General features: G+C 35.7%; 1 protein-coding gene across 2 annotated transcripts in view; it reads left to right on the top strand.

Moving 5' to 3' along the window:
- The window catches only part of AP3B1 (adaptor related protein complex 3 subunit beta 1), a 159899-nt gene that overhangs the window by 120547 nt on the left and 16039 nt on the right, over positions 1-23313 (top strand). For both annotated transcript variants that reach the window (XM_042825768.1, XM_042825767.1), the window contains 3 exons: positions 9522-9753; positions 10423-10507; positions 21794-21891. In XM_042825768.1, the coding sequence (XP_042681702.1) occupies positions 9522-9753; positions 10423-10507; positions 21794-21891 (415 nt within the window). The remainder of the gene's footprint in view (positions 1-9521; positions 9754-10422; positions 10508-21793; positions 21892-23313) is intronic.

The following is a 23313-nucleotide window of genomic DNA, read 5'->3' as shown; positions in this document are numbered from 1 at the left end:
GTCAGTTCATTGCAGCTATTTACCTAATACACTTTTTTTTTTAAATTTAAGGTGCAGCAAGAAAATTATTTTTTTTTTAAACCCATCCATATGATAGCTGTTTAACATGATAGTGTTTATTTTTTGTTTTTCCAATATTATATATAAAATGGACAAAGTAGAAAACTGCATTTCCTGATGTTAAGATTTCTGCATTTGTCATCTAGAGTATAGTAGTGCAAGACTATGGTGGGCATTTTGAGGACTTCATCAGATTAGGAAGAAAAATGTTAAGCTCTTACCTCTAAAATAATAAAAACACAGCATTACATATTCTCTGCCCTCGAAGATTCATGCTATCGTAGCATGTATTTTTAGAAGCTTTCTTCATTTAAATTTACAGATTGTGCATGGGTTTTTTTTCCTGTTCTTTTTCTGTTTGTTTGTTTTTGTTTTTTGTATGATTGATTTTAGTTTGAAGGTTTTGTACTTTTGTACCAATGAAGGACACTGAAAAACTGCAAAGATCTCATTTTAATTTTAAAATATCCTCATCAAGAGACCTTTGGCATATTCTGCTATGGTAATATGGTGAGTTCTTGAAGCTCTACTGAGTATATGAATTACTACTTGTGAAAACAACTAATTATTTCAAATGTAAGGATGATACAACAAAACTGTAATTTGCAAAGCAATGTAAGTTGCTTTTTCTTGATTATAATTGGCCAATGTGTAACAAAAAGTTGGATTGCGCTTTAAAGCAGAATTTCAGAGCAGTGTCTAAGGTTTCACCAGAAAATACTTCACTGATCTGGATCAAAGTTTCCCCTATAAATTACTTGAAATATCGAGTTCCAAGTAAATACAAATATTCTGAGAGTCTGTAAACCTTGGAATTACCTGATTATTGAAAATAGGTGACAGTAGGAGTAAATGATTCATAACTAACATATGTCTCCATTTCTGAAGTTGTTAGTGATCATTTTTTTCAGCTTGGCATGGTTAAAACAAAAGCAAATAATGAAGTTTTGCTTACTGCAAGTAAGAATCCATCTTGTTATTTTTACTTGAAGAGCCACCATCACATGGAATTAAAAACCTAATAATCAAATTACGAGATTTTGTCCCCAAATTTTAAAAATAAATTGAAACCAAGGATTTTGACACAGAAAGGAAAAAATACACACGGGGCTAACTCGACTTTTTTAGAAGTGTTAGTGGTGTTAGTATCATTTCTTCCATTACGCTACTTGCCATGTAACTTGCCTAGAAACTTAGGCTTGCAATACGAAGTAAGTGAAAGGCAAGTTATTACAGTTGTTGAAATATAGTATTGTGAGTTATAATATTTTAAATGATATGCATTCAAAGGTATTTCAACGTACTTTGAAAGTTCCTCCTGACAAATGTGGGAAGGTGGGATACCCTTAATACCACCTGCCCCAGAAACTTCGTAAGGGTTGTTTCTTCAAAGTCTGATAGGTGATGTGCCACAGATTTCTAACTTTCTAACTTCAGTCCCTTTATGCCACTCTCCAGAGAACACTGGAAGGAAAGATGACTCTTTAAAAGGCTCCTGAATAATGCTGTGATTTAGTAGCATAACATCAGAGATAAGTTTTTAGAATTTCACTTTGGTGACAGACCTTATTTTTGCATGCTCTTCCCCTAATAACTTAATAGTTTGCAGTACCTTAGTATCTTAAGACTAAAAGAAGGGCAGTTCTAAAGTCTTCCTGAAATAGCGTTGCTAGGTGTGCAAAATGATAACATTGCTCGCTTGGCTTCGGAAATTTTTTTTTAGATGGCTTCATGCAGTGTCAGTTGCTGCTTCTAGTCTCTCACATCTGTGTTCTTGATTTAAAGGGGGCAGCAGGATTATTGAAAGTTACATTTGTAAGAGGTGTAAAATGTGTTTTCAGTTGAACGGTAGAGCTCAGGAATTCAATACTGTAAAACAAGGTTTGTGTTCAAATTTTTACTATCACATTAACTTGGAAAGTTTTAATGAAAAATGTGCGGAGATCACTACTGTTTTCATTGATGGAACTTTGTAACAGCAGCAGGATTAAAATATATTCTTACTACATAAATCATAAATTTCAACTACTGTTAAATGTGTGTTAAAAGTTGCTTTAAAGCTGAAGTAGTTTTAGTAAATGCTCACTGTCACAGTCTTCCTGTTGCTATGTTTGTTTGAGTGACAAGCAGTCTTTGGAGGATGCAGGTGACAATAACAGAAATTCTTCTTATTAGCACCAAAATAATGTTGGAAGTACTTCAGTAGAAACTGCCTGCCTAGTTTGGCTTTCATATTCAGCTGGGGGACTTTGCACAGACCCAGCTAATAATTAAAGCCATGTTCTTAAATTTGTTGAACTGATGCCATGAATTTTGTTTCTGAGTCCCACTGAGATGTGTACTTTTGAATTTAAGTAAAGAAACAAGAGGTGACTTATTATAAATAAATCTCCATTACTCAATCAAACTGCAATCTGTAACAAATGATTTTTTGAAATTTTTAAGGACAAAAAATGAAGCTCAAGGTTAAAAAAAAAAAAAAAAGCTTGGAAAAGCTGTATTTCAGCAATATTCTCAAGAAACTGTAAGTTCATAAACTACATTATATAGATTTTTTTTCAGTTAAAATATGTAAAATGAAATATGAAGGGAATATTTGTACATCAGCATCATGTACACTCAAGCACATGCAGAGATTCTACATGAGCACTGAAAGAATGATAACAGATGTCATGTTCACTAACTTCAGTGTTAATTTGGGAATTTTATCTCTGCAGGTGGTTTACTATGCATTAAGATCACCCTGATAGAAGCCAAAACAACATTCTGCATGCCTCAACAAGCATATAGTGACCAAAATTAGCATATGTTCATATAAAACCAGCAAAGGTGGAATTTATATTTCAGCATCTGTAAATACCTATGCTAGATTTGAAATACGGTGTTTTACAGTCTGATTTTTCCCTTGTAAGTGGTAGTGTGTAGTAAGCGTTTCGACTTACATTATACACTTATCCTGACACGAGAGGTCTGTTTCTGGAGCGTAGTTTGAACTAGATGCTTCTGAAGGAAGAGGTCAATATGTAGGAATTGTAATCCTTTATGTATGTACACATGCATAAACCCTAATCCTAACGTATGTACACATGTATGATAACTCAATCATTTATCTAATCTACATATAAACTATATATTACTGTAAGAATGTAACTGGTAACTGCTTGTTTTTGCATACTGGTGCTAAAGAATGTTTTGCTGAAGAATACTGACTGTTTGCTAAAATCAAAATACTAAGTTAGAAGCCATTCATAAAAAGTATTTTGAAGTTATTTAGACTCAGTGGAGAAATGTATATTAATCTCTATCTGTAGCATCCACTATTTCAAATTCATAATTAGGATGAAAGGTAAGGCCGCCGCTTAAGAAGCTGATCAGCAGAAGGGTCAGATAACTATCCTGAAGAAAATTATTTGTTTGTGTACAGGAAGAATTCCTTTTCCTTGCCGCACATAATTGCTGTTGTCAAGTTTAGAGTACTGCAGTACCTCTTCTATGAGGAAGAACGTGCCTTTGTGAATTTACGCTATGGCTTGTGGACACAAAGTTTGGCCCTTTCTTTGATGTTTGTATGTTAATCCTGATTTGACTTTGAGATTATTCCCATTTTTTTGCTACTGAAATTCATTCTTATGAGTGTTTTAAAAAGATTTTACTGACACACTGCGCTGGTTCAACATGAAGAATCATCAGGTAAGACCTCATTGGTGGCCTTCCAATACACGAGGGAAGTTTATGAACAGGAGGGAGACTGGTTTAAGGATTGATTTAGGATTGGTTTTATCCTAAAAGAGATATTTAACTTAAATGTTAAGAGAAAATACTTTTCAGAGAGTGCTGAGTGCTGGCACAGGCTGCCCAGAGAAGTTGTGGATGCCCCATCCCTGGGGGCAGCCAAGGACTGGCTGGATGGTGTGTTGGGCAGCCTGAGCTGGTGGGGGGTGCCCTGCCCATGGCTGGGAGACAGAACTGGATGGTCTTTAAGGTCCCCTCCAAGCCAAGCCATTCTGTGAGTCCATGATTATAGCTGGATTACTCATGTGCTATGTTATGCCCAGCAAACGGCAAATCTGTAACGAAACAATGTATTGGTTTAGTTAAATGCTTCAAGTTGTATCATAGATGCAAAATTAAACCTATTTCTCTGGCTCTCAGTTACACATAAATTGCAGTCTAAGTACAGTCTCAGTTTTAAAGGTCTTGATAAATCTGATATGCGATGAATGAGTTTTCTGCTGTTTGTGATTAAATCCTAATTCTAGTTCCTTAATATTATGAATTAATTCAATAAAGTCTAAGAACAATACTTCTTCATGTAGACTAAATGGAAATCTGTGCAGTTTTTTATATTTTAAGGGAACCAATGAAAAATCCAAGGGATATGAAATTATTAGAAAAATGAGACTATTTAATATTACAGAAGATTCACAAATTCACCTTAACACTTTTTGAAAGGATAATTTTAGGCCTGGTTAAGACCACATAAATATTGGAGCTAAAAAAAAAAAAAAAGCAACAGAAGAAAGGATGAATTTTGGCAGCCTTAGAGGCAGACTATGAGATTTATGATAAAAACCTTCTTCTGTTTGAGATTGATCTCTGAGTAAAAGAAGATTAGAGGGAGTCACTTAGACATTTTTGAATTTTTATTTCCTTCCAAGTTTTTATAGACAGCAGTATTACTCAAACAATGTTGGAATTCAGTAAGAATTTTTGGAACTCACTTTCAGTTGTCTGAAATTGTTGGCTAATACTGGTTGAAAAATGTGAGCATTAATATGCGGATTTTCAGTTAGCCTCACTGCTGTTAAAAATTTAGGGAAGTGTAGAGCTTAAGAGTTGGTGACAGTGCAAAAAGAAAGGGGTTAGAATGTGTTAGAAATTGAAAGTCTTCATAGCATATGTGACTTTAGAATGTGTTTAGTAGATACACAGCAGATGAGTGAGTCTTCTGGGGAAAGTTATTCAAAGTATTTATTTGATATGATTTGATATGAATTTGATGTGAAGTCCTCAAAAACCTACTGGTCTATATAAACTAACCCAAGGGGAATCATAATATCCTGTTACTTCTCTAGATTACAGAAAATATGAGCTTGCTTGATTGCATTTTTATTTGTTCTGCCTCCCCCTCGCTTTATGAGGATGCTGCCTGGCAAGCCGTATGAACAAGACTGAAGTATGCTTTGTTTTGGGGGTTTCCTATGGCCTTGTGAAATAATGCAGATAATGCAGGGTAATTTCTTGCTCCTTTTTTTTTTTTTTTTTTTCTTGCATCTTTTTTAAGAATTATTATCTTTGTAAGAGCTGTATAGGGCAGACACTGCCATGTGACCATGAGTAATAGGTAACTAGTAATGGAGAAGAAGATTGTAAATATGCTGACATATACTGCCAGTTCCTTTGCTCACCTGGATTTACATCTTTCTTCTTGTACTGTAAACCTGTGTCTAAGTAGTTTTTTGAACACTATCTGATTTGAAAGATCGTGTAGATGTGGCTGGGCTGTGAGATAACTATTCTTCTTTTAGCTCTTTGGAAGTTACTGGCGCATAGCCCTTTATCGAGTGTAGGAGAGGATACAGCTCTCACAGCTCAGCATGGCATTCTTGGATTATGTCATGGATATTGCCAATAGGAGGGCAGTAAGAGCGGCTGCTTAGATTAGTTGATTCAGTCCACTGTCTTATGGAATGAAATTTAGAGGAATGGAACATAATTACTGTAATTTCTAGAAGAAAATATTTTTCCAATAATATATGTTTTATCCAAATATCAGTAAATTTTGGAATCAGGGTCAAAATTTAATCCATGTTTATTATTAAAGCATTATTCAAGTAAGGAACAAATGCATCATACAGGAAAGTCTGTCCAGCTCTATTTTATGTAATAGGTTTAATAAACCCTATAGTGCTTCTTACTTTAAATAATAATAGTTTTTGTAGTAATGTGAGCAAAATTATTAAGGACTTATTGAACTGGCAAAAAAAAAAAAAAAAAGCATGTTCATGTGCTAAGGGTTTGCTGGCTTTTCACTGGCGATGATCTTTATGATCTTTATGGATTATTTTTGAGTATTTGCAGTTACCATGGGGGGCAGTCTGGTTCATACCAATAATTTTATCATATGACATCGCTGTGGAGTCCCTACAGCTGTATATTTTAAAAGAAAAAAAAAAAAGTTTGCAAGTTTAATCTTAATAATCTTCACCCAAAAAAGCAGACATGCTATGTCATAAAATAACTATTAGTGACTAGTTTGTATCCTATAAATCTAACTTGAGTTGATAATATGGTCCATTACCAGCTAACTGCACAGAGTATTTTTCATTTTACACTCTTCAGTTACTTTTTAGTGAAGTGTTAAAAAATATGAAGCTTTTCTCCTCTCTAAAATTGCACACTGTCTGTCTGTTATTAGGGAGATAACAGCTCTTATAAATGTTTCAGTAAGCGTTAAGTAGACAGTTATGTGCACTCTCATTCCACGCTTATTTGCTTACTGTAATAAACTGATAAAATATGTGTGGTTTGTCTCTGTGTATCTGCAGGCATCATGAGTCACATAGATTTCCTTTAGAAATAATGTTGTGTCTGCAGAATTGATTGGTTATTTTCATAAACCATCCAAAGGTACACAAATGACTTCTATTATTTAAACATATGCTGTGAAAGATTTGTAGAAGATTATCTCATGGTTACTAGATGCTTCTTGTTTTATTAACTCTTTGGGAGGTTAGTTTAACCCCAGAATGATTGTGGGTATCATGTCACATAGGTTTCTGTAAGTATTGCAATTGTGTGCACTGAAATTTTAAAATAAAAAAAATCTGTTTACCAGACTGATACAGCTGTTCAGTAAACTGCCATACCGTAACATCAGCCTTTGTCATCTCACAGTCATGAAAATGCCTAAAGAATAGTAGTTTTCCAGAAATAAATTCCTTTGTTCAAAAGACACATTTTATTTATTTCTAGTTCTGACATATTAAATGCAATTGAAAATTAATGTCCTATTGGTTATTATTCTGGCTGTCTTCTGCACGTCTTGCAGTTTGTATAGTATGATACTGAAAATAAAAGTGGATTTCATCATAATTCAAATGGGTGAAATTATGAATGAAGTATGAGAAGCAGTACTGTGAGAGGCTGACATTAAATTCTCAGAGAAAAATCACAATCAGGTTTTGATAAAACTTGAGTTCTGTGTCAGAATTTGAATGTGTTGAGGGAGTTTTACTCAGCCTATATGAATATATATCTACATGTTGGACTTCTGACTATCTTCATATGCTTTCACTCCTATTAATAAATAATATTTCAAAAGCTATATGTAAATAGAGAGAAGTAGGACACTTCAAAATACTTGTTTTAACATGAATGAAGTATATTTCTTAAGCTTCTTAATGAAAAATGACTGAGCAGTTTTATGAAATAACTTCACAGTTCTGCATGTTCAATTCAATCTCATTTAAATGTTTAAAGACAAGGGATGAGCTTAACCTCAAATAAAATCTCAATTCATCTTTTTGAAACTTAAGTTTTATTAATTAATTTTATTTTGCTGACAAAGGAAAACTAAACAAGTTGTCCCTGAGCACATCACATTTTATCTGAGTGGAGACAATTTACTTAAAACTTATTAATAACTTGATAACTTACTAAGAGAGTCAACACTAAGGTTGTGGAGTATGTTCAACTTGATGGATCCTGAAACTCTTTTAGCCTTTACACTAGAATTTGCTGGTAGATAATTAATTGTATATAAAAAAACTCATACCAAGGTTGTTTTTTTTTTTGTAATAGAGAAAGGATCTGAAATTGGAAAGTTAAACCAGATGTGGACATTTTTGTAGATGTTTTTTTCTTGGTCACATCACTAAGTGATTTATATTAATCATAGTCATGTAGTTGTAAGGCTTTACATGAATGGAAAGCCTTTTTGCCTTTTTCTTCTTTAACTATTTGTCATTCAGTGTAATCCAACTAAATAATGCACCTTCCAAAGCCACTGCTGAATACACAATCACTGACTTCCTTGTGTAGCTTTCTTTAGCTTTCATCAGTGCAGTGACCATGCTTCTAAGCATTTAGTGGTTAATCTTGACAGATGATGATCTAAAATGAAATGTATTATAGCTTTGCTTTCCAGTTTAGAAGTTGGTGCTCAGACAGTGTGGTCAAGTTTGTTATGCGCTAACTTCTAAAGGTTTTCTATAGGATTCTCTAGCGATATGTATTTTGTCTCCCATTGCTCTGTCACGTTGTAGGTGTAAATCACAGCTCTTACCAGCTTCTCATATTGCTGGAAGTGTGCAAAAAGTCTTCAGATTAGCACCTCAGTGTTAAATGTGGCAGTAAGAAAAACATAGCACCCTGTAGGAGTTTTGTAGGCAAGACAAGATAAAAGCCTGTTTTCCTTCTTAACTACTTAGCATCTTGAAACATCATTTTATTTGTAGCTGTCTCTTTCACTTAGTTACACAGTTGAGGCTGTAAATGTAAGACAAAAAATGGACACTAACCATAGAAATTAACACCTAAAATTCAGTAGCTTATAGCGAATTGCTAAAACAGGATTTATGTGTTGAGCATTTGGCCTTTTCTACCTCCATGTTCTGTTTGTATAGCTTTACTTTTCATACAATTTCTTAATCTAAAGCAAGTAAGTTTGTATGAAGAACATACCACTTTCCTGCTGTTTTGTGCATATTCCTTCCTCTTCCTCTGAATGTGTGTGTTTGGTGGCCCTGCTAGGCAGGGGGGTTGGAACTACATGATCCTTGAGGTCCCTTCCAACCCGGGTGATTCTGTGATTCTGTGATTCTCTTGCACTCGAACTCATGATCTCCAGAGCAGCAGTATCTTGCAGTTTTTTATCCACTAAATGTCTTTCACACTGCTACTTCAGGATAGAAAGGACCCAAATATTTTTAAGATTTCTCTTATTGCTTGTGGCAAGAGGATGATTAAAGAAGTGACAACATTTCTCTGCTCTGTACACCTGTAGATTTAGTATCTGACCGGTGTAGTTGTTAGATTAAAGTTTTTGGGATTTTAAAAAGAGGAGAATCTATAGTTTTGTGCCCTGTGGTAGATTTGGGGCCAGTCTTGAGTTTTGATGCTTAGAATAGAGAAACAACATTATTTTATCTGTAACTTTAAAAATGAATAATTTAATAGATAAAAAATAAAATATTGAAGAGATATACAAAAGAAAAATTGGGCAAGTACAACAAAATGCTGCTATTTCTCAGCACCATGGAATGTTACTTTTAGACTCTTTTAAAGATAACTCAGATCTACTAAAATGCAATAATAGGTAAATCCCTTCATGTGCCTGGTTTGCCAAAATTCTGATTAGAAAGCAGGCATTCTAGCTGTGTGAGAACTGTAGCATTTAATTGTAATTTTATCTGTTCTTCTCTTAAAATGTTCACCAACTGTTGTTTTGTACTTAACAGGTCACTACCCAAGTATTTGTGCCAACAAAAACGCATGAAATGCTTCATCGGATGACTGGGAAAGGATTATCAGCTCATTATCAGTTCTCAAGACAGCCATGCATTTTTGGTGATCGTATGGTATCTGTGCAAGTGACATTAACAAATACAACTGATCAGAAGATAGATAATATTCGTATAGGGGAGAAGAAGTTACCCCCAGGCATGAGGATGCATGAGTTTAATCCAATAGGTAATTGTATTCTCTTTTAAAATCTTACTGTTTTGCCAAATTTCAAATATAGAAAGTGGTGGTCTTGCATAGTCAAACATATTCTTGCATATACACACAAGTCCTTATTCATGTCTCTCTAAATCTATTCATCCTCCAGTCTGCACTGATGCTTGTCACAAAAGATTTGAAAGTAGAAAATGGTAATGATATTAATCAGATCATATACTCAAAATGTCACCGAACAGTCAATAGAATTCACTTCTGTTATGCAGAAAGAACATGAAAAATTCAGGGATGAACACACAATCCATTTCAGGTTTATTGAGTTCCACAACGTGGTCCTGCTATTTAAAGTAGTTGTTTCTTCATGGTGGTAGAGTAGTGACTTCATGGTGGTAGATGTCCTGTGAAGCTGTTTCTTTTGCAGAAATTAAGTTATATATCATCTACTGTTTCTTCCAAAATGTTGCTTTTCTCATTAAAACATAAATTCCTTGTATTCTTTGTCACTTTAACTATGATACAATGTATGTGCCCTGTTCCTATTGTCTCAGTTGTGCATCCAGCATTTGGAAACTATTTTATTAATACAGGTTTTTGTAATTATGTGAAATTATGGCGGGTTACATGTGCATTATAGTGTTCTTCTGCGTGTTTACTTTAGCTATTCAAAATGTTTCTGTGTAGAATGCCTTGAGCCTGAGAGATCTGTGACTGTTTCAATGGGTATCGACTTCTGTGATTCTACTCAGACTGCCAGTTTCCAGTTATGGTAAGTTCTCATGGAAGTGGGAATGAAAATATCCTATAAAAGTAATAGCATGTGGTGCTTATTTTTTTGCCCTAATTGTAACGTAAGTTTATTCTGAGTTGGAGATTCATGATCCTTGAGGTCCCTTCCAACCCTGGCCATTCTGTGATTCTGCAGTTTCAATTGTAGTGTTTAATAAATATTTAAATAATTGAACAACAGTTGTCAACATGCTGGATACCAAAAATGTTTTTAGAAAAATAAGATATAGTTGCTGTTCTGTTTTAATAAGAATTATGAGGGTTTTTTTTCTTTCTTTCTTTTTTTTTTAGCTCTAGCTTGTAAACATGCAGATTCGATCTCAAATCTAGGCTTGGAATTATGTGTATAAGTGCACGAATTCTTTGACAGGTCATGTTTGAGAGGTCCTGTTTTCTTTTGGCGTAATAATACCATGTAGAAGCATAAACTACTTTTCCAAGTTAAAATTACATATTCCCTCAAATTTTGTTTTTATTTCTTCTTTTAATAACAACACCTTGAAGGGAGCAGTCAGGTCTAATTAGCATGCTGGATTAGCATGCTGGAATATTTTATATGTAGAATCGTAGGATTTAGAATTGCTCAGGTTGGAAAAGACCTTAAAGATAGAATCCAACTACATCTTAACCATAGTACTCCAACAACCCTCCGCTAAGTCATGCCTCTGAGCACCACATCCAAACAGTTTTTAAACACATCCAGAGACGGTGACTCAACCACCTCCCTGGGGAGCCTATTCCAGTGCTTAATAACCCTTTATGTAAAGAAGTGTTTCCTGATATCCAACCTAAACTTATCCTGATGCAACCTGAGGCCATTTCCCCTTGTTCTGTCACCAGTGAGAGGAGACCAACCCCACTGTTACTGCAATCAACTTGCAGATATTAGAAGTGAGCAATAAGGTTTCCCCTCAGCCTCCTCTTCCCCTGACTAAACAGCCCCTTCAGTCTCTCCTCATAGGACATATTCTCCAAGCCCTTCACCAGCCTTGTAGCCCTTCCCTGGACCTGCTCCAGCACCTCAATGTCCTTTCTGTACTGAGGTGCCCAAAACTGAACACAGTACTTGAGGTAAGGCCCCACCAGTGCTGAGTACAGGGGCAGGATTACTTCCTAGTCCTGCTCACCACACCATTCCTGATACAAGCCAGGATGTCATTGGCCTTCCTGGCCACCTGAGCACACTGCTGGCTCATATTCAGCCATCAGTCCACCAGTACACCAATGTCCCTTTCCATCAGACGGCTTACCAGTCATTCTTCCCCAAGCCTGTAGGGTTGCTTCGGGTTGTTGTAATCAAAATGCAGGACCCGACACTTGGCTTTATTAAAACTCATGCAGTTTGCCTTGGCCCATCAATCCGGTCTATCCAGACCCCTCTGTAGCACCTTTCTACCTCAGGCAGATCAACTCCCTCCCAGCTTGGTGTCATCTGCAAACTTACTAAGGGTGCACTCCATCCGTTTATCAAGATCATTAAATAGAAGCAGTCCCAGAACCGAGCCCTGGGGACACCACTTGTGACCGGCCACCAACAGGACTTAACTCCATTTAACAATTTGGGCCCAGCATCCAGCCGGTGTTTCACACAGCAAAGCGTACGCCCATGCAAACTGTGGGCAGCCAGTTTCTCCATGAGAATGCTGTGGAGACAGTGTCAAAGGCTCTACTGAAGTCCAGGTAGACCACATTGACACCCTTACCTTCCTCTACTAAGTGGGTCACCTTGTCATAGAATGAAATCAGGTTTGTCAGACAGGATCTAGCATTCCTAAACCCCTGCTGAGTGGGCCTGATCCTCTGGTTGACCTTTAATTGGTCCATGATGGCTCCCAAGAATATCCATTCCATAACCTTCTGCAGCACTGAGGTGAGACTGATAGGTCTGTAGCTACCAGGATCATTTTTCCATTCCTTTTTGAAGATGGGCGTCACATTTGCTAGTCAAATATTATTCCAGTCAATATTGCCAGCAAATATATTCTCTTTCTAAGAAATTGCAAATTAAATAAGTGCATGCTATGAGCAATTTTGCTATCTTAAGTGCTTGTTACTTCTGTTTGTGACTTCTGTAACGTGACTGTGTGAAACTAGCCTCGAAATTTGCTGACTGGAGAGAATGAAAGGAAGTAGCTGGCTAGCCAATTAGATTTTGTCTTACATGCTTGATTTATGTTTATTATGGTCATTATCGGCACATTCAGGATCCATATTTTGAAGAGTTCCATTGCATGCTAGACTAGCAGAAAAATTTTTGAACCTGTGAGATCTTTGTTACAAAGCATCATTTGAAACCAGAGAAAAGGACTAGCAGTGTCTAAACATTAAGTATGGATAGTTGTGGCTCCTCCTTTTAGGAGCAATTCAGGCATGTACTACCTCACGTTGTCTTTGAAATGAGGCAAAGGCACTATGTGAATCTGTGAATCTTTTTTCCCCCGCACATATTTGAAAATAATATTTTTTGACATACTGTTGCAAGAACTACTGCTTTCTATACCCAGTAGCAAAAGGGATATTGAATAGGCGTTCACACTGCAGCATTCTAAATTAAGGATAACTCTCATTCTTTCAGAAATTTCTGGACCCCTTTCTTCAAAAATATAGGAATTTTAATGTGCTGCTATTAAGCACAGCTTGCACAACTCACAGATTATTAAAGGTAAAAGCTTTTTAATCTAAATGCACTCAAGTGACTTCAAAATAAGACAAATTTCCTGTTTCAGGGGAAGGGATATTTTACTGTTGAAAATGTATATTTTGCCTCCTTGAACCTTTTTCTGCACACATATTCATTTTAACAGATAGTAGTATCTTTAGCTAGGAGTCTATAGCATGTAGTTTATGCACATCACGTTGTTACAGTTTGTGCTGTTTGCCAGAATTTGGGAATGGGTTTGGACTGTTGCTTGATACAGGGCTTGTTTGTGAAGGGAAGTTCCTTTCTAGGCAATACAATTTCATTATTGCTTCAAAATGAATAAATATATTCTGTTTTTATTGTGAATAAAATATGCTCAGTGTATCAAGCAGGAATGCTCTTTTTTAAAAAAAAGGACTGACATTTTTCTTTCAAATTTATATTTTTAGTATACTAATGATTTGTTTTCAGAATTATACCATTTATTGCTAAGAATCTTAGAAATGAGGAGGATAAGCAATGTAGCATTAAAAATTGATTTTATGCAGATCATCACCTTTATGTTTTGGGAGGTCTGCTGTATTAGTGATGTATAAAAACTGATTACTTTCTCCAACATTGCCTAGTAATTGTTTATTATTTTCCTATTAGACAAACAAGACCGATCAATAATCCTGAACACCAACCAGAGTATGAGTAACATCACTGTAAATAGATTTGCCTGAGACCTCAGTGGTGTATTCATTTTAATGATTTGGACAATGTGAGTCCAATGACAAAGCTCAAGCTAAGTTTAAAATTAAATTAAGAATAGGAATTGCTTACTTTGTTCCTTTGCTAATTGATAGGGCCCTGTCTCTTTGAGACTAGTTCTCAGTAAATAGTGTAGAAATCGTTAAAATATTTGTTGAATTAAATTTGCTGTTTTACTGTTAAAAATAAAATATTTGTTGTTCAAAATTCTACTGATGTCAGTTTTCTTTGGAGATATCGTGCATTCTGTCATTTTGTGGCCTGTATCCCAACACAACTGTAGCCTTCTTAATCTTTTATACTACTTCAAAATGTTATATTTAAAAGGAAGAATAAGTCGAAAAAGTTTGTTAAAATGTAGTCTAAATACTGTGCATACACAGGTGTCAGTATTCTTATTTTTCCCGATAATGTATTTTTATGAAAACATTGTCAGTTATTTTGCATTTTTGTTAGAAGCATATTCAATAATAGTTTACTTGATCATAATAATTTTCTTTACATTGTTCTAAAAGGGAGCACTTTGTCTTGCATCAAATGTAATTGATCCTGAAGCAGTGTAATCACAATTACTCACTTTCTTAATTGGCCTGCCCAAAATCAGAAAATGGAAACCGATCGACAGTGTTTAAATCAATAGCTTTGTAGTAATGCTTGTGGGGGTAGGGAGATAGTGGTAATGGCTAGATCAATTGGTCTTAGATGCCAATCACGGACTGTGTGTTTTGCATAGCAAATGCTACCTTTCTGCTTGGGGATGTTCTGCTTAATAGTTGGTTCAATAAATACAAACTATATGAAGAAAAATAACGTGTAATAAAATATTTAGATCTCTTTTCTGAATTTATTGTACAAATTAAGGACAATGAAGGTGAAATAGTATTTACAGAGAGGCTGAAAGGACTGAGCTCAGAAGGACTTCCCCAGTAAATTATATATTCTTATGAACTAAAGCTTATCAAGATCACACATGTAATTAAAAAGAGGTGAAATGCCATGACTTGAAAACTGTTCCTAATCCATTTACTTAGAATATGCATTAGGATGCTCATTTTATGTACTAATAAGGCAAAAGTCTCTTCATTGCCATTTTTTATGTGCCTTCTCCTTGCAGAGATGCTATGTTTGTGTTACAGTGGTGTTCTGCACAATAATGCTTCCCTTGACTGGAAAGTTAAATAAATAGAGATTCCTGTTCTTATTGATTTTGTTCCTTTTTGGATCCTACAGATCCAAAAGCAGTTCATTTTGGAACTTTCTAAAGATTCTTTAAGCAGAATAGATACGGTTTTAAAGAATAAAATAATTTCTTGGCTAACACAATGTAGTCAGGTTGCTTGTTGAATCGTGGATACCCTTGGTAGGTGTTAGCATACCCCCCACCCCAGTTAAGAGACCTCTGTCTTTGCCCAAGAAAGTGATCATCAGCGAACAGAGGAGAAAACAGGTCCTTGGTCTTGCAGACTAACTGTAGTATAATCCACTGACAGTAGATTATATATTTTTTTCCACTATCAGTATTTCTTCCTTAGTGTGTTTTCTCCTCAGTCACTGATCTACTGGTAATCATGGTCTTAAAAAATCTTATCACTCTTTTATTTTATTTTTACTACCTGGTATGTCACAAAGCTTTAGGAGCTTAGCCATGTCAGAATTTGGCCTTGGATCCTTGGAGTGAAGACATTTACAACCCTAGAGAAGGAAGGCAAGGAAGGCTACAAAGGCAGGAAGTTACAGCACATACATGTTTTATGCTGTTTTGTATACATATATTTAGAATTTCAAATTCCTGGCTGTGTTTGCAAAAGCCAGTAGGCAAATCTCTGACATGTTTCAGGTGTTTAGTGAGTGACTCTGTGGGAAAGGGAGGTCTCCTACTTACAGCTTTGAGATCTGAAAAAAAGGCATGAAACGTGTCCTTACCTCCCCTTCCCTTTGTTTTTTATCCCACTTCTTGCTCTCTTAGCACTTCCTGAAGCTACAAAAGAACCAGAGCTTTGATTATAATATTAATTTACAGAGAATCTGTTTTCTTCTTCCCTGGTATTTTGAAAAGCATGCAGGATGTTATTCTCTTTTGTGCAGGATATTGTTCTCTTTGAAACAATATCTTGTAGGGAAAATGTCTGTGCCCTGCATCTCTTCATCTGGGCTCCCAAGAAGAAGGAAAAGTGGCACAAAAGCAACAACTTTGTGCCTTTCATTCTTATACTGAATAATGAGACCATGGGAAAATAGTGTGGTCCGTGGCAAAGATTTTTGTAGGTATGGACCGGTCACCTAATGCAGGACAAATATTGCTAGAAGAGCTAGGACCGTGTACATACTCTTTTCCTATGGCGATGCTATTACGAGAGAAAGGAACTGTCTGTTCCCCTTATATACTCCAGACTGTAGAAGGAGTATTTTGCAGACTATTGTAGAACGGATTGGTATAGCAGGAAGAATCTGGCAACATCCTAAATGAAGTGAAATCCATGAATAAAATTCGGAAACCTTATTAATCTGCTCTCTCTGAGTTTAGCCTTACTGTACACACTTCAAGAAGAATTTCTACCTGCAAAATAGAATAAACGAGGAGGATCAGTTGGGTAGCAGTCAGTATTTCATTTGAGTGTAAAAATGCATTGAAATTACATTCCTACACAAAATCATGATTAGAACTGTGTAGTGGAATATGTTTTGGAATGTATTAAAAGTTAATGTTAGAGAAGTAGGATTGACTTCACATCAGTCAATTGCATTTTTACTTGTTTCTTAAAGTTTCCTTACCTAATGCTTTGTCAGCAGATCACTAAGTTGTTTAGAGATAGTGCATATTAAGAAAAGCAGTGCTGTACTCTTCTCTTTACTTCATTACTCTGAAGTAGTCAGTTGGCCCAATTCCAGAAAGCACATATATCTAGACAGACAACTGATCTAGAGAAAGCAAGGCTGGACATGAACACGTACTCTGATTTTTTCTATTTCTCAAGTATTTTTTTCATGTAAAATCAGCAAGAGTGAATGAGCAAAGTCTGCCATTCTTTTTTTTTTCTTTTTCTTTTTTTTCCAGGAATTTAGTGTGGTGTTCTACCTCTTCCATTCTTTTTTTTTTTTAATCATTTGTGAAGATCTTTTGAATGTAAGACAAAAGTAGTGATCTGTTTTTCCACACATGTATTCTGAGTCAAGCATATACCACTCTGCTTTGCTGGGTATAAAAACAAAGAGAAGCATGCAAGTAGCAAGAAGACTGTTGCCCAGCTTCTTGCTAAAATAATAAGCTTTAAAAATTAAGACTGCCATCTGAAGAGTGCTTATTTATATTAATTTTAAAGATCTTATATCTTTTTAAGGGGGATATTTTAAGAGGACGTTTTTTCTCTGGTCATTTGTTACGGCAGAGGGAACTTCTCCTTGTTTACCTTTTGTAACCAATCTTTTTTTTTTTTTAAATAGGAAGAGGAATAAGGAAAATGGATATCAGTTTCAAATGATGGGGGCTAGCTATTCCCACTGCATGCATATGAAGGAGAGTTAAAAGTGTACACTGTCTATAGGATTTAATGTTTATCTTGCAATGTCATCTGTCATGGAGCTGGTGTGTTCCTGTGGGAGCATTATCACCTTTCATTTTTTCATCTTCATTGAGTACATCAAAACATAAATTCATGTGATCCTTTGAATTACATCATGAAAGTTGTGTCTTACAGAAGTCTTAAAAATATAGTATTTATAGTTTATCAGTTATTAAGGCAACAATAAGCATAATGATGCCTGACTATTTGTGCCTAAATTTGCAATTCAAACCAAAAGAAAGAGACTGCTATGTAGTGGTGAGGTATTGTTCTCAAACATCCCTGTCTGTTTGATTCTTTTTGAGCTTTCTTCTACAGACTTTTCCTTTAGAATAAGTTTTTCATCAAGGATGTATCTTACAGATTTTACTAGCTAATAGCAGAAAATGCAATCTTAAAGTTCTGAAATTTAGAAACTTTTGTTTTAGAGGCTTGAGAAGCTCTTTTCTGATAAGCTTCTTCAGCTTGATTTCTCAGGAAAAGTAGAGCATCGTCACCTAAGAGATGTTTCGGTGCAGCTTAACAAATTTTATCCATTCTCTGCCACACCTTTTAAATCACACAGAATCACACAGAATCACACAGAATCACCCGGGTTGGAAGGGACCTCAAGGATCATGTAGTTCCAACCCCCCTGCCTAGCAGGGCCACCAAACACACACATTCAGATCAGGTTGCCCAGGACCCCGTCCAACCTGGCCTTAAACACATCCAAGGACGGGGCATCCACAACCTCCCTGGGCAGCCCGTTCCAGGGCCTAACCACTCTCCTTGTATAGAACTTCCCCCTAACATCCAACCTAAATCTTCCCTCCTTCAACTTCGATCCATTTCCCCTAGTCCTGCTGTTGTCAGCCCTTTTGAAGAGTTTACTCCCCTCGTGGGTGTAGGTTCCCTTCAGGTATTGATAGGCTGCAATGAGGTCACCCCGCAGCCTTCTCTTCTCCAGGCTGAACAAGCCCAACTCCCTCAGCCTGTCCTCAGAGGGGAGGTGCTCCAGCCCCCTGATCATCTTAGTCGCCCTCCTCTGGACCCTTTCCAAAATCTCAATGTCTTATGTTAATAAGACATCTAAATGTTAATACACTCAATCTTTGAGCCATTTCTTCAGGTTTTTATCTAAACATTATTTATACTAATTAATATCCAAAGTATGAATAAATAAGTTAAAAACGCTGGAATTTTGTTAACTAGATATTTGGGGACATCGCTCACTGTTACACTGCGTGACTCAACTTTATTATTAAACATAGCCATTAGATATCTGATGTAATTAATATCCATCTGTGGAAGTACTCAGAACTCAACTGGACAAGGCCCTGATCAATGTGAACTAAGGTGGCCCTGCACTGAGCTGGAGGTAGAACCAGATGTTTTCAAGAGGCGTCTCCCAACCTGAATTATAGAACTATGAAATTGCTTTCGTTAAATGAGATATGACTGCATCTCTAGTATAAAAATACAATAAAAGAGATGCAGATCAATAAATAAAATCTCTGTATTTAGTTTGTGATGTGTGTGATAGAGACTATTGAAAGACTAAAATGTGAATTTACTGTGAAATTCTGAATTTGTGAAATTATGAAATAATTACGAAATTATTCTGAAATCAAACTAATACAAAGTAAAACTAGATGTTGGCTAAAGTGACATTAAAAACAAAGTGTTTTTAAAGAATAACCAGCAGTCAGTTTCTGCCTGCAAGGTATGATAGTTTGCTGTTTATCAACTAATATGAATTAACTTGTAATCATTAGGGGAAAGGAAGTGGCTTGCTTTTTAGCAGCAGAATGGTGCATGGACCTTTCAGATTTCAAGTAATGCTCGTGCGTTCACTCTTAGTGTGAAAAGATTGTTACAAGCATTTCAGAGAGATCTAATTACAGAAGTTACAATTCAAGTTTATGTACAAATGGCATATCCAGACACCAGAAGGCACAAATCATTGTTAGAAAGAATTGTTATTTTGTTTTATGCTGACTTTATTTATCACACATATTGCTTAAATATGGGATATAGTGTTGTCTGGAGAAATGAATAATACTAATTAGAGTACCATTAAAAGCTGTAGTACTATAGTAAGCAGTATAGATGTATATAAACAGTAAAAAATTATGGGGCAGCTGATGAAAGAACCTTCCTTCAGCTTTTCAGCCACTGGAATTCTTGATCAATTTGAAAAAAAAAAAAAAAATCAAGAAACTACTTCTGGAATGCACTTAATCCCACCAGCAAATCAACCTATCTTTTAATGTGTTACTGACTTTGGAGATGGATGATATTTAAGAAATACAGGAGTAAAAATGTGAATATTTCTTAGCAAAGCTGCTTTTTAAAGAACCATTTAATAAGGGATTCTTTGTCAAAGGAGAATACTGAGATTTCAAGGGATTGTTTCACTGTACGCTTACTAAATAATAATTATCAGTCAACAAAATGATTAATTTAGTTTGAAAGGCCCATATTGAGATTATGTGCATAAGAATAATTAATACCTATCAGAAGATAGAAAATGAATGTATTAGTACCAATACATTTGCTTATGAATTTGGGTAACTGTGGTAAGTATTTAAGTTTTAGTAATTTAGTAATAGGAACATCAAATGTTTTCCAGTTTTCAAGTGGCTTATCTTGCATTGTTAGAAGGATGAAGAGACACGTTTTCTGCATTAATCATCTGGTGCTGTTCCTTCCATCAGTCAATTCTATTCCAAAACCTTAAAGTTGCAAAGTTACTTTTAAAAGAAAAAAAAACAGTAGCATGTTAGAATTTAATTTAAATACTGTCGATCAAACGTATTTTCCATTCTAATGATTGTATCATTATATTTATGTAGGGTATCTGAGGCATATCAGCAATCAATATATATTGGCCATTTAGTACAACAGCAAAATAAAAGGTGCTGTTTTCCAAAAATTCCTCATGCTTCTAAGCTAATAAAGATTCTGTAATAAAGATTCTGACTGAATATGCTGATCCTGAATTACTAGCTGAATTCTGTAAGCTATAATTAGTCAGCCAAACATAGTGAAGTTTTGTGGACTTGGAAAACCCCAGTACAGAATAGTTGGAAACTTACAAAATTAAATGGTTGTGGAGAGCAATTTGACAACAGGTAGCAGAGGGTCCATCTTGTCCAGTCTCTGCAAAAGCAGGCACATTCAGAGCAGATTGTCCAGGACCATTTCTAGGTTTGAAGACCTCCAGTAATCACTAATGATAGTCCAGATTGTTAACGAAGATATTAAACAGGACTGGTCCTAATATTGATCCATAGGGTACTCCACTTGTTATTGGTGTCCAACTAGACTTTGTACCACTGATCTCTACTCTCTAGGCCCTGGTGTTCAGCCAGTTTGTGATCCACTTGACTCGACTGTCTATCCAGCCCACACTTTAACAGCTTCTCTATGATCTCAGGGGAGCAGCCTCAAAGGCCTTAAGGAAGTTCAGGAAGACAGAATGCACTGTTCTCTCCTCATCAATCAGCCTCATTTGGTTGGTCAAGCATGGCTTCCCCTTGCTGAGTCCATACTGTCTGCTGCTCATTATTTTCTTCTCCTTCATGTGCCTGGAAATGGTTTCCAGGATGAGCTGTTCCATCACCTTCCCAGGGATTGAGGTGAAGTAGATGGGAGTGACATTTGCCTTCCTCCAGTCCCAGGCACTTCTCCCAGTTTCCATGACTGAGCTAAGATTATAGAGTGGCCTTGTAATCACATTTGCTAGGTATGTAAGCACACGTAGCTGCATCAGGGCTCATGAATACCCTAAGGACAGTAAATTTTTTTTTAATCTCTCCCATTCTCCAGTATGCTTTTAAGTCAGCCATTCTGCTGTGTTTGTATATAGATATGGGAAATGTTACAAAATCAAAATGATTTTTTTTCCATTCCCAATTGTTTTGATTTTGACATTTTGAACCATTATTATGGTTCCTTTAGTCTTTGCTAGAATTGGTCCTATTTCTGGGACAGCTATTGCAAACAGAATTCATGAATGACATTTACTTTAATAGAATTGTAAAATGCATAAACTTGCAAGCATACAGTTTATACAGATTGAAAATTAACCATAATATGAATGAAAGTTACTAATTCAGAAATATGAGAATATGCATTCTGTGTTAATACTATCTTTGTACTGAAGAATGTGGATCAACTTTACTGATGTTAGAAATTAGCAGAGTTTGGGGCTAACAAGGTAGAAATCAAACAGGTAGCTTTTACGCTGTTTATAGATTTCATAGTTGATATGTATAAATCTATTTTGAAGCTCTTCATTGATTCTCTGTAATTTCTCTTTTGCCAGCACCAAGGATGATCATTTCAATGTTAGCATTCAGCCTCCTGTTGGAGAACTGCTTTTGCCTGTCACTATGTCAGAAAAAGACTTCAAGAAGGAGCAAGGTGAGAAATACTGTTTTAGAAGCTTCAGTAAACGTATTTGGATGAGAAGAGGTTGTGTGGCTTTCAATTTCCAAGTGTACAGCAAGTGCTTCCAGTGTAGCTGCTTGTGTTAGTCTCTATTAGTATTCTGTCTGATACTAATGATTTAATTTAAAAATATCTTTAAAAGGACATGCAGTGCTATTTGACAGGTGCTCAGTATGCCTTTAAAAACACAGATATTATCCTTCACCCTGAAACAGTCTTTTGGCTTAGAGTTTTGTCTTCTGTCATGAAATATACTGTTTCCTGCTTGCAGAAAAGCAAAAAGTTGGAACTCCAGCTTCCAGTAGTAAATCAAACACATATTGATACTCTTGTCTGTATTTACTAGTCTTTTTTCCAAAGCTGCTCCTGAATAACACTGTTGTATTTGTTCAATTACTTGAAATTTTCATATTTTTTCTTTAAGCACTTCATATAAAAAGAATATTCTTTTGTACACTTAAGCAGGAATTCTTTTAATGTTGTATCTTTGAAGTATAAGTTTTTTCTCCTGGTTCAAATAGAAACCTCCGTGAGAGTTCAATTATAACTCAAATTATGTTACACAAAATAATTAGAAAACAGCGTAGTTAGGTAGAAGAGTGGGAATTAAGTGGAACGTTCCATACTACTACCCTTAAGTTGAATGTAGTTCCTGGACATTTTAAAATATAAATTGCATTTTGGATGCATTCAGATGCAACAGTGTTTACTCGTTCATCTATCTCAGTGTATGGAATTTACATGTGTAAATCTTTCTACATTGAGGTAAGAATATACCCATGGGATCTGTCTCATTGCTGTGTAAGGCTCAGAAACTCAGTATATCCATCAAGCAGTCGAGAATACCGATGAGTAAGCCTGTGTGTTAATAATCATTGCTTTAGAGCATTTCTTATGCTTTTTGAATGATTGAGAAAGTAGTTTAAATATTGCCTAGATTATTTTCAGTTAAGCTTATGGTTGCAATGAAAAGTTTGGGTTGTGCTTTGTTTTCTTAACCCATTTATACTTATCTGCTGTTCTTACCCTTTGCTTGCTAAAGCCTGCCTCTCTGCTTTATACCTGCTCAGCAACCCAAGGTGAGTGATTGAATGAGGCTGTCGCACATTTATTTTAAACCGTTCCCTTCTAAAATGTGTAGTTGCAATTGTAGGGAAAGAAAAGCAGGTTACTGTGGTCTTTTCCCCATGTTTTTAAATTTGCTTGCTTTGAGATACTTGGATAGAGTTTTTGTACATTTTGCTGTGACTGAGGGCTTTTTTTCCTCCTGACTGGCCATACAGAACCATGAGCACATAGAAGAAGTGTACTTGGAGAATAGCTGTGCTCCTCTGTGGAGTTGTTGCCAAAATTCCTTTTTCTTCTGCCATTTTACTTCTATGGTTGTTGATTATT

The sequence above is a fragment of the Centrocercus urophasianus genome, unplaced genomic scaffold (genome assembly GCF_019232065.1).
Source record: "Centrocercus urophasianus isolate 14NV4802_14NV808 unplaced genomic scaffold, USGS_Curo_1.0 seq_25, whole genome shotgun sequence".
Lineage (NCBI taxonomy): Eukaryota > Metazoa > Chordata > Aves > Galliformes > Phasianidae > Centrocercus > Centrocercus urophasianus.
The sequence above is the reverse complement of the archived record's forward strand: the minus strand, read 5'-3'. Positions and strand labels throughout refer to the sequence as shown.